Source organism: Canis lupus, chromosome 25, assembly GCF_048164855.1.
Source record: "Canis lupus baileyi chromosome 25, mCanLup2.hap1, whole genome shotgun sequence".
NCBI classification, from domain to species: domain Eukaryota; kingdom Metazoa; phylum Chordata; class Mammalia; order Carnivora; family Canidae; genus Canis; species Canis lupus.
In genome coordinates this window covers 3,907,343-3,921,225 of record NC_132862.1, presented here as the reverse complement: position 1 = coordinate 3,921,225, position 13,883 = coordinate 3,907,343, and the positions used below count along the sequence as shown (strand labels likewise).

Sequence of the window (13,883 nt, the reverse complement as noted above, 5' to 3'; positions counted from 1 at the left end):
AGCCACGCAGGTGTCCCTCAATTTATATGCTGATGGAAATAATTATTGCCTATGAACAAATCTTGAGTGTATAAATTATATTCCCTTTTATTGTATAGAGCATGAATGGCATGTATTAGAGTTTTGAAAATCTTGCTACAGTTGACCCTTGAACAATGCAGGGGTTAGGGACACTGACCCCCTATGCAGTAAAAAATCCATGCATAACTTTTGACTCCTCCAAAAACTAATACAAACCTACTATTGACCAGAAGCCTTATCAATAACAATCAATACTATTTTGTATGTTCCATATATTATATACTGGATTCTTAAAACTAGAGAACAGGGATCCCTGGGTGGCGCAGTGGTTTGGCGCCTGCCTTTGGCCCAGGGCGCGATCCTGGAGACCCGGGATCGAATCCCACATCGGGCTCCCGGTGCATGGAGCCTGCTTCTCCCTCTGCCTATGTCTCTGCCTCTCTTTCTCTCTCTGTGACTATCATAAATAAATAAAAATTTAAAAAAACTAGAGAACATACTAAAATCACAAGGAAGCGAAAATTCACTTCTAATACTGTACTGTATCGAAAAAAATCCATGCATATGTGGACCTGCACAGTTTAAACCTGTGTTGCTTAAGGGTCAACTGTATATTTGTTCATTCAATTATTATATTGCAGCTATTGGTTAAATGTGTTTTTCTCCAGTGAAAATATATGGACGTAGGAATGATAAAAAATAAGTATTTATGGCTTATAATTATATAGTTAAATATGACAGTTCAGATTCTCAAATGATGCTGTAAAAATGATATAAAGTGAGTGAAATTTGAGTAAGGGCTTGATTTAAAGGAAAAGTCACAACAGATTACAGTGAAACAGTAATGTCAAAGTATGAAAATCTAATTACAGTTATATTTGTTACACAAAGTAGGTTTCTTTTAAAATAGTACTTGTTTTTACTATAAAACAAAGCAAAGAAATGCTGACATCAAAGTTGTAGATTTCAAAAGCCTGTGCTAAGGAGAGTTTGGCAAGAATCTTTTCAAGGACAATTATTTGGAGGAGGTATAGGCCATTTTAACCTTTTCTTTTTTTATAAGAGATTCTGGTAACTCTGTCCCCTCAGTATAAATTTCGTTGTAGAAAACATTGGGCATTAGGCATCAAGTCTTTATGATTTCATGGTTGGGATCCTTTCCCTCAAAATTGACAGGATAGATACACAGCAGTTTACTGCCTTAGATAAGTACATACAGTTTTTAACTGATAACATATGTAAATGTGTATAAATTTTTAAATTGTTTACAAATCCAGGGTTTCCTATATATATATAACATAACAGTCATATCATTTCCTTAATATCTACTATTTACTGAGGGCAGCAAGGACAGTAAATCCACCAGAAACTGTACTGAAGTAATAGCATTCATTCATACTATTAAAGGTCTTTTATATGTCAAGCCTTTCAAGGAAGAGTGAACAAGATAATGTTACACCTCTTGTGGAATTTAGATATCGTGATCTTGTGCTATTATTACTTGCCTAAGGTGATATGAGCATTAATAACTAGGGATCTAGGATTTAAGCCTACCAATCGTGGTAGTCCTAAGGCACCTCACTGGCTCAGTAGGTAGAGCATGTGACTCTTGATCTTGGGGTGTTTTGTTTTTTTTTAAGCCCCACGTTGGGTGTAGAGCTTAGATAAATACATAAAAGGACGCTAATCCCATTTTAAAAAATAAAATAATAGTCCCTCTCTATTAAACTCTAGAGAGAGATTCTCTTTTGTGCTTTTCCACATACCCACAGTCTGAAGCAGCGCTTACCTGGTTCATAGGGATGCTCCATAATGAATGTCTGGGGTTCAAATTCACTGAGGCCTAGAAAAGTTTGAAATTTTGCCCAAATCACACAGTAAATAACAAAATTAGGGTTCAGACCTAGGTGTGATCAACTCCAAAAGTTTGTGGTCTTGACCACCAGAATGTACCTTCTTATCTGTGTTGAAGTGTCTAAAAAGCCTTGTTCTGTTGTTATCTTTACCTATTAGCAAAGATTTTTAAGGTTCTATTTAAATGTGCCCACTAGATGGCAACCTTTATTTTTAAATCACAGTTTTACAAACTTTTAAAACAATATATAAAAAACTACACAAGTTGACCATATCAAATCCTTGTACACCCACCATTCAGAATAATAAATGTTAATATTGTTATCTTTACTTCAGATAATTTTCTGATCTCTAGTCCAATTTCCCTTCCTAAAGGAAACCAGTATCGTGAGTTTAGTGTGGATCCAGTCCATTTTTTTTAAGTAATCTCTATACCCATTATGGGGCTGGAACTCACAACCCTGAGATCAAGAGTCACATGCTCTACTACTGACAGCCAGGTGCCCCCAAGTCCATGTTTTTATATTTACTACATAAATTTATAAATAACACAGATTAGATGATGTCTTTTTTAGAAGTTCATAAATGGTATCTTAATATGTACCATTCTCTAAATGAAAGACCAAAGAAAACTTAGGACTTTATGTATGGTAACAATACTTTGTTTTGGGGGCAGCCCCGGTGGCGCAGCGATTTAGCGCCGCCTGCAGCCCAGGGCATGATCCTGGAGTTCCGGGATTGAGTCCCACGTCAGGCTCTCTGCATGGAGCCTGCTTCTCCCTCTGCCTGTGTCTCTGCCTGTCTCTATCTCTCTCTCTCTCTGCATCTCTATGAATAAATAAATTAAAAATCTTTTAAAAAACTTAAAAAAAACAATACTTTGTTTTGGGAAAAAGAAATGCATTTTATATTCTATTGACAATAATTAGATACTTAATATTACATCTGGAAAAAAATGCTTCCTCCCCCCTCCACAATTTTTTTAAATTCCAGAAATATTCTGCAAATAACACTTAGATTAAGTTTATAAAATACTAAACAAAAATGGACTTAGACTTTCTAACTGCATCTCAAAAAGGAGAAAGACATTACTTCTTTGCCTACTACTCAACTACCATCATAAGTAATTGAATGCAATTTCTATGAATTAACTGTACAAAACATTGTACTTGGATACCAAATAAACATAAAACATGATCTTTCCACAAGCTCAAACTACCTGAGGAAAAGAGGAAAGAGTCCTCTGTTGAAAAAGTCTATCATTGTACATAGTAAAACATTTAGAATTCTATGCCTAATAAAAACACTCATTAGTCCAAAAGAAAACAGAGAAAAGAAACAGGCAGGACAAATTGCCCAAAGTAAAAGAGAAATCTGTATGTATCAGTCATGATAAAGGTAAAAGCACTGGGCATTTCAGTTAAATACTAAAGATTGTCATGTTGAATTAAAGAACAATATCCAGCTATACGTAATTTACAAAAGGCATATCTAAAACACAAGAATACAGAGGGTTGAAAGGAAAAACATTGAAAAAGTTACACCAGCCAAATATTAGCCAAAGGAAAGCACTGGTATAGCTATATTTCAATTGAACAAAATAAACTTTAAAGAGAAAAATATTACTTGGGGGACAAGACAGTCACTCTAAAATGACAGATACAATTCATCTGGGAGATGAAACATCTAAATTTGAATGCATGATCAGGATGTGAAGAAAAATGCAGAAATGTAATGAGAAAGAAAACTACATAATCAGGTTTTTAACATACCTCTCTCGTAACTAATGCAAAAACCAGGAAAACAGTAAAGACATTGATTTGAACAGGTAAAAACCTTGACCTAATATACTGAATTTCACCAGCTGTAAACCACCATTGATTGTAAGGCATACTATTATCTTAAGTACAAGTAAGAAGGACCCTGAGATCAAGACCTGAGCTGAAATTAAGAACTGGGTGCTTAACTGACAGCCACCCAGGCGCCCCGAAGTACCAGTAAGAGAAAACCCACTGCCAGTGCAAGTACGACGGGGCACTGATGGCCAGATGCACACTGATTTCAGAGATGTTTAAGTGTTAAAAATGTGCATCTTTTCATCAGTGAAATTGGATGTAGAATACAAAGAAGCAGTTCTTTTCTAACACAAAGTGTTTATATATTTAGCAATAAAATAAGTCCTTTTTTCAAAAGGATTAGTTTCATATAACAATGTTCCATTGATCTGTATGTGTCCTTTCACCAAAACCACAGTTTTTATTACTGTAGCTTTATGGTAAGTCTTGTTTTTTCCCCCATTGAAATTGTTTTGGCTATCCTAGCTCTTTTGCCTTTTTTTTTTTTTTTTTTTAAGATTTTATTTATGAGAGACACAGAGGGAGGCAGAGACACACAGGCAGAAAAGCAGGCTCCCTTCGAGGAGCCCGATGTGGGGACTCCATCCCAGATCCCGAGACCACGCCCTCAGCCGAAGGCAGAAGCTCAACTGCTGAGCCACCCAGGTGCCTCTGCCTTTCTATATAAATACTAGAATCAACTTGCCAGGATCTATTTTTTTATTTCTATTTTTATTTTTTTTCTTTTGCCAAAATCTATTTAAAAAAAAAATCCTGGGGATCCCTGGGTGGCTCAGTGGTTTAGTGCCTGCCTTCGGCCCAGGGCGTGATCCTGGAGACCTGGGATCGAGTCCCACATCGGGCTCCCTGCATGGAGCCTGCTTCTCCCTCTGCCTGTGTCTCTGCCTCTCTCTGTGTCTCTCATGAATAAATAAAATCTTTAAAAAAAATAAATAAATAAATTTTTTTTTAATTTTTATTTATTTATGATAGTCACAGAGAGAGAGAGAGAGGCAGAGACACAGGCAGAGGGAGAAGCAGGCTCCATGCACCGGGAGCCCGATGTGGGATTCGATCCCGGGTCTCCAGGATCGCGCCCTGGGCCAAAGACCGGCGCTAAACCGCTGCACCACCCAGGGATCCCTAAAAAATAAATTTAAAAAATCCTGGTGGATTTTGATTGGATTGTATTAAACCTATATATAGATCAATTAGGGAGAATTGACATTTTACCAATTTTTTTAAATTAATTTATTTATTTATGATAGTCACAGAGAGAGACAGAGACAGAGACAGAGACACAGGCAGAGGGAGAAGCAGGCTCCATGCACCAGGAGCCCGACGTGGGATTCAATCCTGAGTCTCCAGGATCACACCCTGGGCCAAAGGCAGGCGCTAAACCGCTGCACCACCCAGGAATCCCTGACATTTTACCAATATTGAGGTTTCCAATCCATAAGCACAAGATATCTCCTTTGTTTAGATCTTTTTAAATTTTCTTCCTCAGAATTTTTTTTTAAAGCTTTTATTTATTTATTCATGAGAGACACAGAGAGAGAGAGAGGCAGAGACACAGGCAGAGGGAGAAGCAGGCTCCATGCAGGGAGCCCAATGCGGGACTTGACCCTAGGACTCCGGGATCACGCTCTGAGCTGAAGGCAGATGCACAACCACTGAGCCATCCAGGCGTCCCAGGGGAGTGTCCTTCTGTTCCTAGTTCATGAGATTTTTATTTATCAAGGACAGAGGTTGAATTTTACCAGATGCTTTTTCTACACCCATTGACATCATCATGGAGCTTTTATTAGTTTGTTTCTATGACAGATTTTATTAATTGATTTCTTCATACTGAACCAGTCTTGCATTCTCAGGAGAACTACCATTTGGTCATGATAATCTGTTTTATTAATTCTGGAGTTTGGTCTGCTAATGTTTTATTGAAGATTTTTGTGTCTCTGTTCATGAGGGATATTGGTCTGCAGCATTATGTTCTTGTAATGTCTTTGGTTTTGGGTATCAGGGTAATGCTGGATTTATTTAATGAGTTGCTATTAAAGAATTATAATTTTAAAAAAATAAAAAAGAATTATAATTAAGTGTGATAATGGTGTTGCAGTTATGTTCTAAAATACCTTATTTTTTGAAATAATAAAATGTTTATAGATAAAATTATTCAAAATAATTTTGGTGGTGGGGGAAGGTAGCTAGGGATATAAATGTAGCAAGATTGCCCATAAAATGATAATTGTCATGGAGTTTATTATTCTGCCTTTGTATATACATTTATTTTTAGATTTTATTGATTTATTCATGAGAGACAGAGAGAGAAAGAAGCACAGATGCAGGCAGAGGGAGAAGCAGGCTCCATGCAGGGAGCCCAACATGGGACTCAATCCCGGGTCTCCAAGATCACTCTCTGGGCTGAAGGCGACGTCAAACCACTGAGCCACCCGGGGCTGCCCTATACATGATTTTTCCATACAAAAAGTTTAAATAAATGGTGCTGGAAGTACTTGTTATTTACATAGAAAAAATGGAAATTAGATTCCTACTGCACACCATACACAAAAATTAGGTCTGGCTGAATGGAAGATTTAAATAGGAGAAACAAAAAGTATAAAACCTTTAGAAGATAAGGTAAGGAGTATCTTTGAGACCTCAACTTAGAGAAGGATTTCTTAAACAGATCAGAAAAGGTACATCCTAAACAAATCACCAAAAAATGTACAAAACACAGGGAAACATTGTTAAATTCACTTAAAAGCAGGAGAGAAAAATTATAAAAATTAGAACAGAAATCTATGAAATTGAAAATAGAAAATCAATGGAAAAAAAATCAATGAAACCAAAAACTGTTTCTTTGAAAAGATCAATAAAATTGATAAGCCTCTAAACAGATCAGGAAGAAAAGAAGACACAAATTAATATTAAAATGCAAAGAGGGGGGATGCCTGGGTGGTTCAGCGGCTGAGCGTCTGCCTTTGGCTCAGGGTGTGATCCTGAAGGCCCCTGGATCGAGTCCCACATCGGGCTCCCTGCATGGAGCCTGCTTCTCCCTCTGCCTGTGCCTCTGCCTTTGTGTGTGTGTGTTTCTCATGAATAAATAAAACATTTATAAAAAATAAAAATAAAATGCAAAGAGGGGGGACGCCTGGGTGGCTCAGTGGTTGAGCATCTGCCTTTGGCTCAGGGCTTGATCCTGGGGGTCCTGGAATCAAGTCCTGCATTAGGCTCCCTGCATGGAGCCTGCTTCTCCCTCTGCCTGTGTCTCTGCCTCTCTCTCTCTCTGTGCCTCCCATAAATAAATAAATAAAATCTTTTAAAAAATGGGAAGAGAGGACATCATTACTGATCCCATAGACATTAAAATAAAGGAATATTCTGAAAAACTCGATGCCAACACATTTGATAAACTAGATGAAATGGATCAATTCCTTAAAAGACACAATCTGACAAAAAAAAAAAAACCTCACACAAGAAGAAATAGACCATCTGAATAGACCTATATTTATTAAAGAAATTTAAATCTATAATGAATAACCTTCCAAAATAGAAAGCACTAGACCCAAATGGGTTCACTGGTGAATTCTACCAAACACTTAAGGAATTAAATTTATACCAATTAAATTATACCAATTCTCCACCATCTCTTTCAGAAGGTATAAACAGAAGAAATATTTCCTAAATCATTTTATGAGGCTAGCATTACCCTAAAACCAAAACCAGAAAAAGATAATATAAGAAAACTACAGGGCAGCCCCGGTGGCTCAGCAGTTTAGCACACCTTCAGTCCAAAGAGTGATCTTGGAGACCTGGGATCAAGTCCCAGGTCCAGTTCCCTGCATGGAGCCTGCTGCTCCCTCTGCCTGTGTCTCTGCCTCTCTCTCTCTGTATCTCTCATGAATAAATAAATAAAATCTTTAAAAATAAATAAATACAAAAATTAGAATATTGGTTATTTCTAGGGAAAGAGAAAAGGAGAGAATCAGGGAGGGGTACAAAGGGGATTTTAAAAGTAACAATAAAAAAATAAAAAATATTTTAAAAAACAATAAAAAATATTAAAAAATAAATAAAATTTAAAAAATAAAAGTAACAATATTCTTTTTCTTAAGTGGGCATCCTTGTATTGTTATTCTTTAAACTGTACATACACCGTACTATAAATATTCTTTTATATGGACTAAATATTCAATACAACAAAAATAGTGAGGTAGTGGGTAGTGGATCCCTAAATTTTGTATTTAGTATTCCATGGATTCTCTTTATAAACTGGGTGTGCAATATGGTTGTCACTAGCCGCAGGTAACAATTTAAGTTAAAATTAAAATTAAATTAATATTCAGTTCCTCAGTCATGTTAGCCATATTTTAAGTGCTTCATAGCTACACGTCTAGTGGTCACTATACTGGTTACAGAATATTTGCATTATTTCAGAGTTCCAGTGGACAGCTCTGCTCTACACAATATATTGTTTAGTTTTGCATGTTTTTGACTTTAACATAAGTTGAATCTACAGTGAGTTTTCTTCTGCAGCTAGTTTTGTTTCATACAGTATTGTTCTTGACTTTCATTCATGTGGTTATAGCTGTAATTCATTCATTTTACCTTATATGTACTGTGACTATGACACAACGTATCTACCTACTTTGGAATCTATTATTGAGGGACATCTGAACTGTTTCCAGATTTTTACTATTACAGCTAATTCTGTTGTGCATCATGAGCATGAGTTTCTCTGGAAAGTATACCAGGTTGAAATTGCTGAGTCATAGAAAATACACATCATCACCTTCTCTAAATAAAGTCAAATTCTTTTTTTTCTTTTTTTAAATTTTTAAAAAATGTATTCATGAGAGACAGAGAGAGAGAGAGAGACAGGCAGAGACACAGGCAGAGGGAGAAGCAGGCTCCATGCAGGGAGCCGACGCGGAACTCGATCCCGGGTCTGCATCCCGGGTCTCCAGGACCACACCCTGGGCTGAAGGTGGCGCTAAACTGCTGAGCCACCCGGGCTGCCCATAAAGTCAAATTCTTTTCCAAAATGTTATAACAATATACTCTCCAGTTAGCAACATATAAATGTACCCATTGTTCAGATTGTCACCAACTGTAATTTTTTACAAATCTTATGAAAATTGAGAGTTCATGGTTTCAGTCTGCATCTTCCTGATTTTGAGTTTGAAAATGAAATAAAATGAATTCGGAAATAAGCTCATGGTTTCTATGGGGCAAGAATCTTGAATTTGGCTCAGTGGGGCGCCTCTGGCTTAAGGTCTCTCATGAGGTCACAACTATGGTGTTAGCCAGAACTGTGGTCTCATCTGCAGGTTTGACCAGGGGGAGATCTGCTTCCCATCCCATTCACGTGGTGTGCTATGATTGGGTTCTTCTTGGCCATTAAGACAGGACTCAGTCCCTCTCTGGCTACTGCTAGAGGCTGGTCCTTAGAGCAACTCACAGCCAGGTAGCCAGCTTCCCTGCAAGGGAGAGAGGGAGAGAGAATGTCAAGAACAAGTCACAATCTTTTTATAAACTAATCTTGGAAGTGACAGCCCATCAGCCGATCACCTCTGCCACTTTCTTTTTTTTTTTTTTTAATTTTTATTTATTTATGATAGGCACACAGTGAGAGAGAGAGAGAGAGAGAGAGAGAGAGGCAGAGACACAGGCAGAGGGAGATGCAGGCTCCATGCACCGGGAGCCCGATGTGGGATTCGATCCCAGATCTCCAGGATCGCGCCCTGGGCCAAAGGCAGGCGCCAAACAGCTGCGCCACCCAGGGATCACCACCTCTGCCACTTTCTATTTGCTAGAAACATGTCACTAAATCTAGCTGGCACTGATGGCAGTGGGGAGCAGGGGATTAAATGAGGGCGTAAATACCAGGAGAGGGCTAAATGGAGGTAATTTTGGAGGCTGCCTACCACCCCAGGGGATATTTTTCTGCTGATGGGAGTAATCCCACAAAGAAAGGAAGTGACAATACAGGAGAGAAGAGTGGAAGATCTGCAAAATGCAGAGGACATCCAGGAGCAGGACCTCTCCAGTTACTGGTCCACCCTGCATTTTTCAAGGCCCTTTCATGACTTGGCTACATTCTTTGATCAGAATATGTAAAAGAAATTTGTTAAATCTCTTGTTATCTGTCGCAGCAAGACCAGTCATTTGACCTACTTTCACAGCCATACCCAATCTGATCATCTCCCACGTCCCAGAAACACACCCCAACTGTGTTTCAAGGATCACCTTCCACTAAAATATCTGAGGAACAGGAAGTCTGTTTCGTGTCTGCCTGTGGGTCAGTTCAAGCTGCAACTTGTTTCACTCCAATATCGCCAGCCTCCCACCCACTGATTTCAGCACAGCCCTGCCGTGAACTCTTCCCTTTCCCTCGCGTTACCACCTGCAATAGCCTCCTTTGATTTAATGCTGCCAACCGGGACGACCTCGGAAAGATGATATGAGCAAGGCAGCTGGCCTGGCCTGGCTGTACCTTAATTCCCCGTCACATGACCACCCCCGAGACTACCGCAGCCCACACTGCTCCCTTGTTACTGAGGGGGTAGGGGAGCAGGTAACAGAAGCAACCTTCGGCACAGCTCAAGATTGCAATGACAAAAGAACTTAAAACCAAACATCAGACATCACTGTTCTTAAAAACCCTGGGTCAACCCCAGTGAAACCCTCATAGATCTTTTTTGGCTCCGGTCTGGCCTTCTGCCATGGGGCTGGGCTGCCTGCTTCTTTCCTCCCTCTTCCCGTTTCCTTTGCACACTGAAAAGTCTCTCTCCAATTATACTGAGCAGTCAACACCTTACCCGTAAATGGGAAGCAGGTTCCCAGCTTACTAGTGCATATCTAAAAACCATATTAAATGACTCCTCTAAAGGGAAGAAGGGCCACACATGTGGATTCTGGACTCAAAACAGAATCAAATCAAATACAAAACCAGAAAGAAGCCTGTAACTTATTCTCTTACATATCCTCATCAAAAATGGCTTCTCTTGGGACCCCTGGGTGGCTCAGCGGTTAAGCGTCTGCCTTTGGCTCAGGGCATGATCCCTGGTCTGGAATCGAGTCCTATGTCGGGCTCCTTGCAGGAAGCCTGTTTCTCCTTCTGCCTGTGTCTATGCCTTTCTCCCTGTGTCTCATGAATAAAATCTAATAATAATAATAAGGCTTCTCTTTTTCTATATAGAAAAACAGTAAAAAGAATAAAAAAATTACACACACACACACGCTACATTTTTATGACTGTGAGGGTTAATTTTATGTATCAACTTGACTTAAGTATGTCCAGATAGCTGGTAAAGTATTTCTGGCTGTGTCTCCGAGAGTGTTTCTGGAAGAGATTAGCATTAAATCAGTAGCCTGAGGTAAAGAAGATCTGCCCTCACCAGTGTACACAGGTGTCATTCAATACAGTCCGCTGAAGGCCCAAATAGAACAAAAAGGTGGAGGAAGGGTAAATCCTCCCTTTCACCTTGACTTGGGGCCTCCATCTCTCCCACTCTCCCACATCAGAGCTCCTGATTCTCAGCCCTTTGCTTTGGGACTGTCTGATACCACTGGTTTTCCTAGTTCTCCAGCTTACAGATGACATATCGTGGGACTTCTCAGCCTCCTTAACTGCATGAGCCAATTTCCATAATAAATATCTTGTAAGATATATTTCTACATATTCTACTGGTTCTATTTCTCAGGAGAAACATGCATGGATAAATATCCACGCTTTTGTTTATGCTGTCCCCTTACCCTAGCAGGTCTTCACTACATCTCCTTCCTCTTCTTGATCTTCCCCCACAATCAAGGCCCAGCTCACGACCCCCTCCTTAGGGGGTCCCCCCCCTTCCCAGACTGCCACAGCCCACACTAATCCCTTGTGTCTGAATTTGTATTGGGTGTCATGGTCTATTTCTTTGTTCCCCAGGTGGTTTTTCTCTGCTAGCCAAGTTATTTTTTTTTAAAGATTTGTTTATTTATTTATGATAGACAGAGACAGAGAGAGGCAGAGACACAAGAGGAGGGAGAAGCAGGCTCCATGCCAGGAGCCTGAAGCGGGACTTGATCCCGGGACTCCAGGATTGCACCCTGGGCCAAAGGCAGGTGCTAAACTGCTGAGCCACCCAGGGATCCCCTCTGCTAGACAAGTTACAATGTTCTCTGGATTAGAGGACCAGGTTTCGTTTCTTTTCTTTTCTTTCTTTCTTTTTTCTTTCTTTCTTTTTTTTCTTTTCTTTCTTCTTTCTCCTTTTCTTTTTCTTTCTTTTTTCTCTTTCTTTTCTTCTCTCTCTCTTTTCTTCTTTCTTTCTTCTTATTTATTTATTTATTTATTTATTTTTTTAGGGGCAATGGGGCAAAGGAAGAGGGAGAGAACCTTAGGCAGGCTCCACATCCAGCGCACAGCTGGATACAGGGCTCAATCTCATAACCCTGAGACCTGAGCAAAAAATGAGTTGGATGCTTAACAACTGAGCCACCCAGGCTCGTCAAAAGCACCAGGTCCTCACACCCTTCACACCTATCCTGTGACGGGATATTTATTTCAGTATGGGTTCACAGTGTGAGGTTAATACCTGCTTGTTGGGTGCACCAACCAACTGGAGCCACTTATCTGTGACCTCTCCCCACAGTGTTTCTGGAATGCCAAAGTGCATCTCAGGGGCTCTGAGATGGACCAAGAATAATTCATCTCTCAGACTAGGGACTGAAGGGGGGTGGGGGAGAGAGAGACAGAGAGAGACCGAGGAGACAGTGTGTGCTGTTACCACCAGTCATTGTTTGCCTTTAACTTTCCAGGTCCTTCAATTTGATCTTATCAGCTCACGCTGAGGTCATCGGTCGAAGACAAAACCACTACAACACAATCAAGAACGAGACAGATAGGACCTGTACCGGAATCTGGGTTCCCCAGTGCCTTTTTTTTTTTTTTTTTTGCCTGTCTTATCTCAGACCCCAACCTCTGCACTTGCTTTGTCTTCTGCTTCCTTCTCCCCTCCCAGCCTGCCCGCGTGGGTTTGCACGCCCTTACTTCTGGAAGCCTTCCGGACCCTCCAAGCTCAGCCCAGGGCCGCCGCACCCCACTCCCAGCACGACCGCCCCAACTGCGCCGAACGACCGTATGGATCCGGCCAATGAGCGAGCGCTCGGACGCCGGCGGGGCGCGGGGCTCCTCACCCGCATCTGTCCCGGGGGCGGACGCCCGCAGGCCACGCAGGTGAGGCCAGGTCGGCAGCGCCCCCAGCGGTCCCCACGCCTCGGGCCGCCCCCGCGTGCTTGGCCCACCTGCACGTACGCACGCACGCACACGCACACGCACGCACGCACGCATGCGCCGCCTCCTAGGCCGTGCGTGCCGCCATCTTGCCCACCGGAAGTTCCAAGATGGGGCTGCGGCTCCTGAGCGCCGCGCTGCTCTTCGTGGGGAGCGCTCTCCCCTACTCCGGACACGACTGGCTCTCCGAGCGGACGGGGCGCCGCTCCTGGCGGGAGCAGGCCGGTGCCCCGGGCTGGCGTAGGGCCCGGCAAGGGAGGTGGAAGGCGCTGCAGGCCCCGGAGGACGGAGCGGCGGCCGCAGAGGGCAGTATCGGTTCAGTCCCGCCTTTGCACAGCGCCCGCGTGTGTTCTTCCCCCGTGTGGTCGCGTTTGAGTCGGGGTCCCTCCTTTTCTGCTTTTCCCTCTGCCTCCAAAATGTACAGACCCAAGCGGCCCCGTTGATGACGACAGTGTAGTGGTCCTGGCAGGAACACCGTATGCTTGTGGAGCTCGGCCTTGTATGCTCAGACTGTTCTGAGGCTCGTCATTCCCATTTTAAAGACTAAAAATTCAGTGGAATCGGGGCGCCTGAGGGGCCCGCTCAGTGGTTGACCGTCTGTCTTCCCCTCAGGGCGTGACCCCGGGGTCCCTGGATCGAGCCCCGCGTCGGGCGGGGAGCCTGCATCTCCCTCTGCCTGTGCCTCTGCCTCTCTCTGTGTCTCTCGTGAATAAATAATTAGAATTTATTTATTATTTATTTAAAGTAAATAAATAAATAATAGGGATCCCTAGGTGGCGCAGCGGTTTGGCGCCTGCCTTTGGCCCAGGGCGCGATCCTGGAGACCCGGGATCGAATCCCACATCGGGCTCCCAGTGCATGGAGCCTGCTTCTCCCTCTGCCTATGTCTCTGCTTC

General features: G+C 41.8%; 2 protein-coding genes and 1 long non-coding RNA gene across 11 annotated transcripts in view; 2 read left to right on the top strand and 1 right to left on the bottom strand.

Moving 5' to 3' along the window:
• Positions 1 to 13,714, top strand: part of ATF1 (activating transcription factor 1) — an 88,800-nt gene extending 75,086 nt beyond the window's left edge. For all 5 annotated transcript variants that reach the window (XM_072797928.1, XM_072797925.1, XM_072797927.1 and 2 more), the window contains exon 7: positions 12,513 to 13,714. In XM_072797928.1, the coding sequence (XP_072654029.1) occupies positions 12,513 to 13,116 (604 nt within the window). In that variant the 3' untranslated portion in view covers positions 13,117 to 13,714. The remainder of the gene's footprint in view (positions 1 to 12,512) is intronic.
• LOC140617100 (uncharacterized) lies at positions 7,015 to 12,884 on the bottom strand. Of its 2 annotated transcripts, none has more exons than XR_012017347.1 (3): positions 12,745 to 12,884; positions 12,482 to 12,569; positions 7,015 to 9,190 (listed from the first exon to the last, which is right to left on the bottom strand). It is a non-coding gene; the product is annotated as an uncharacterized lncRNA (long non-coding RNA). The 2 variants fall into 2 exon arrangements; XR_012017346.1 differs by lacking the exon at positions 7,015 to 9,190 and adding an exon at positions 10,959 to 11,055.
• Positions 13,098 to 13,883, top strand: part of TMPRSS12 (transmembrane serine protease 12) — a 29,534-nt gene continuing 28,748 nt past the window's right edge. For all 4 annotated transcript variants that reach the window (XM_072797938.1, XM_072797937.1, XM_072797939.1 and 1 more), the window contains exon 1: positions 13,098 to 13,293. In XM_072797938.1, coding sequence (XP_072654039.1) covers positions 13,098 to 13,293 — 196 coding nt within the window. The remainder of the gene's footprint in view (positions 13,294 to 13,883) is intronic.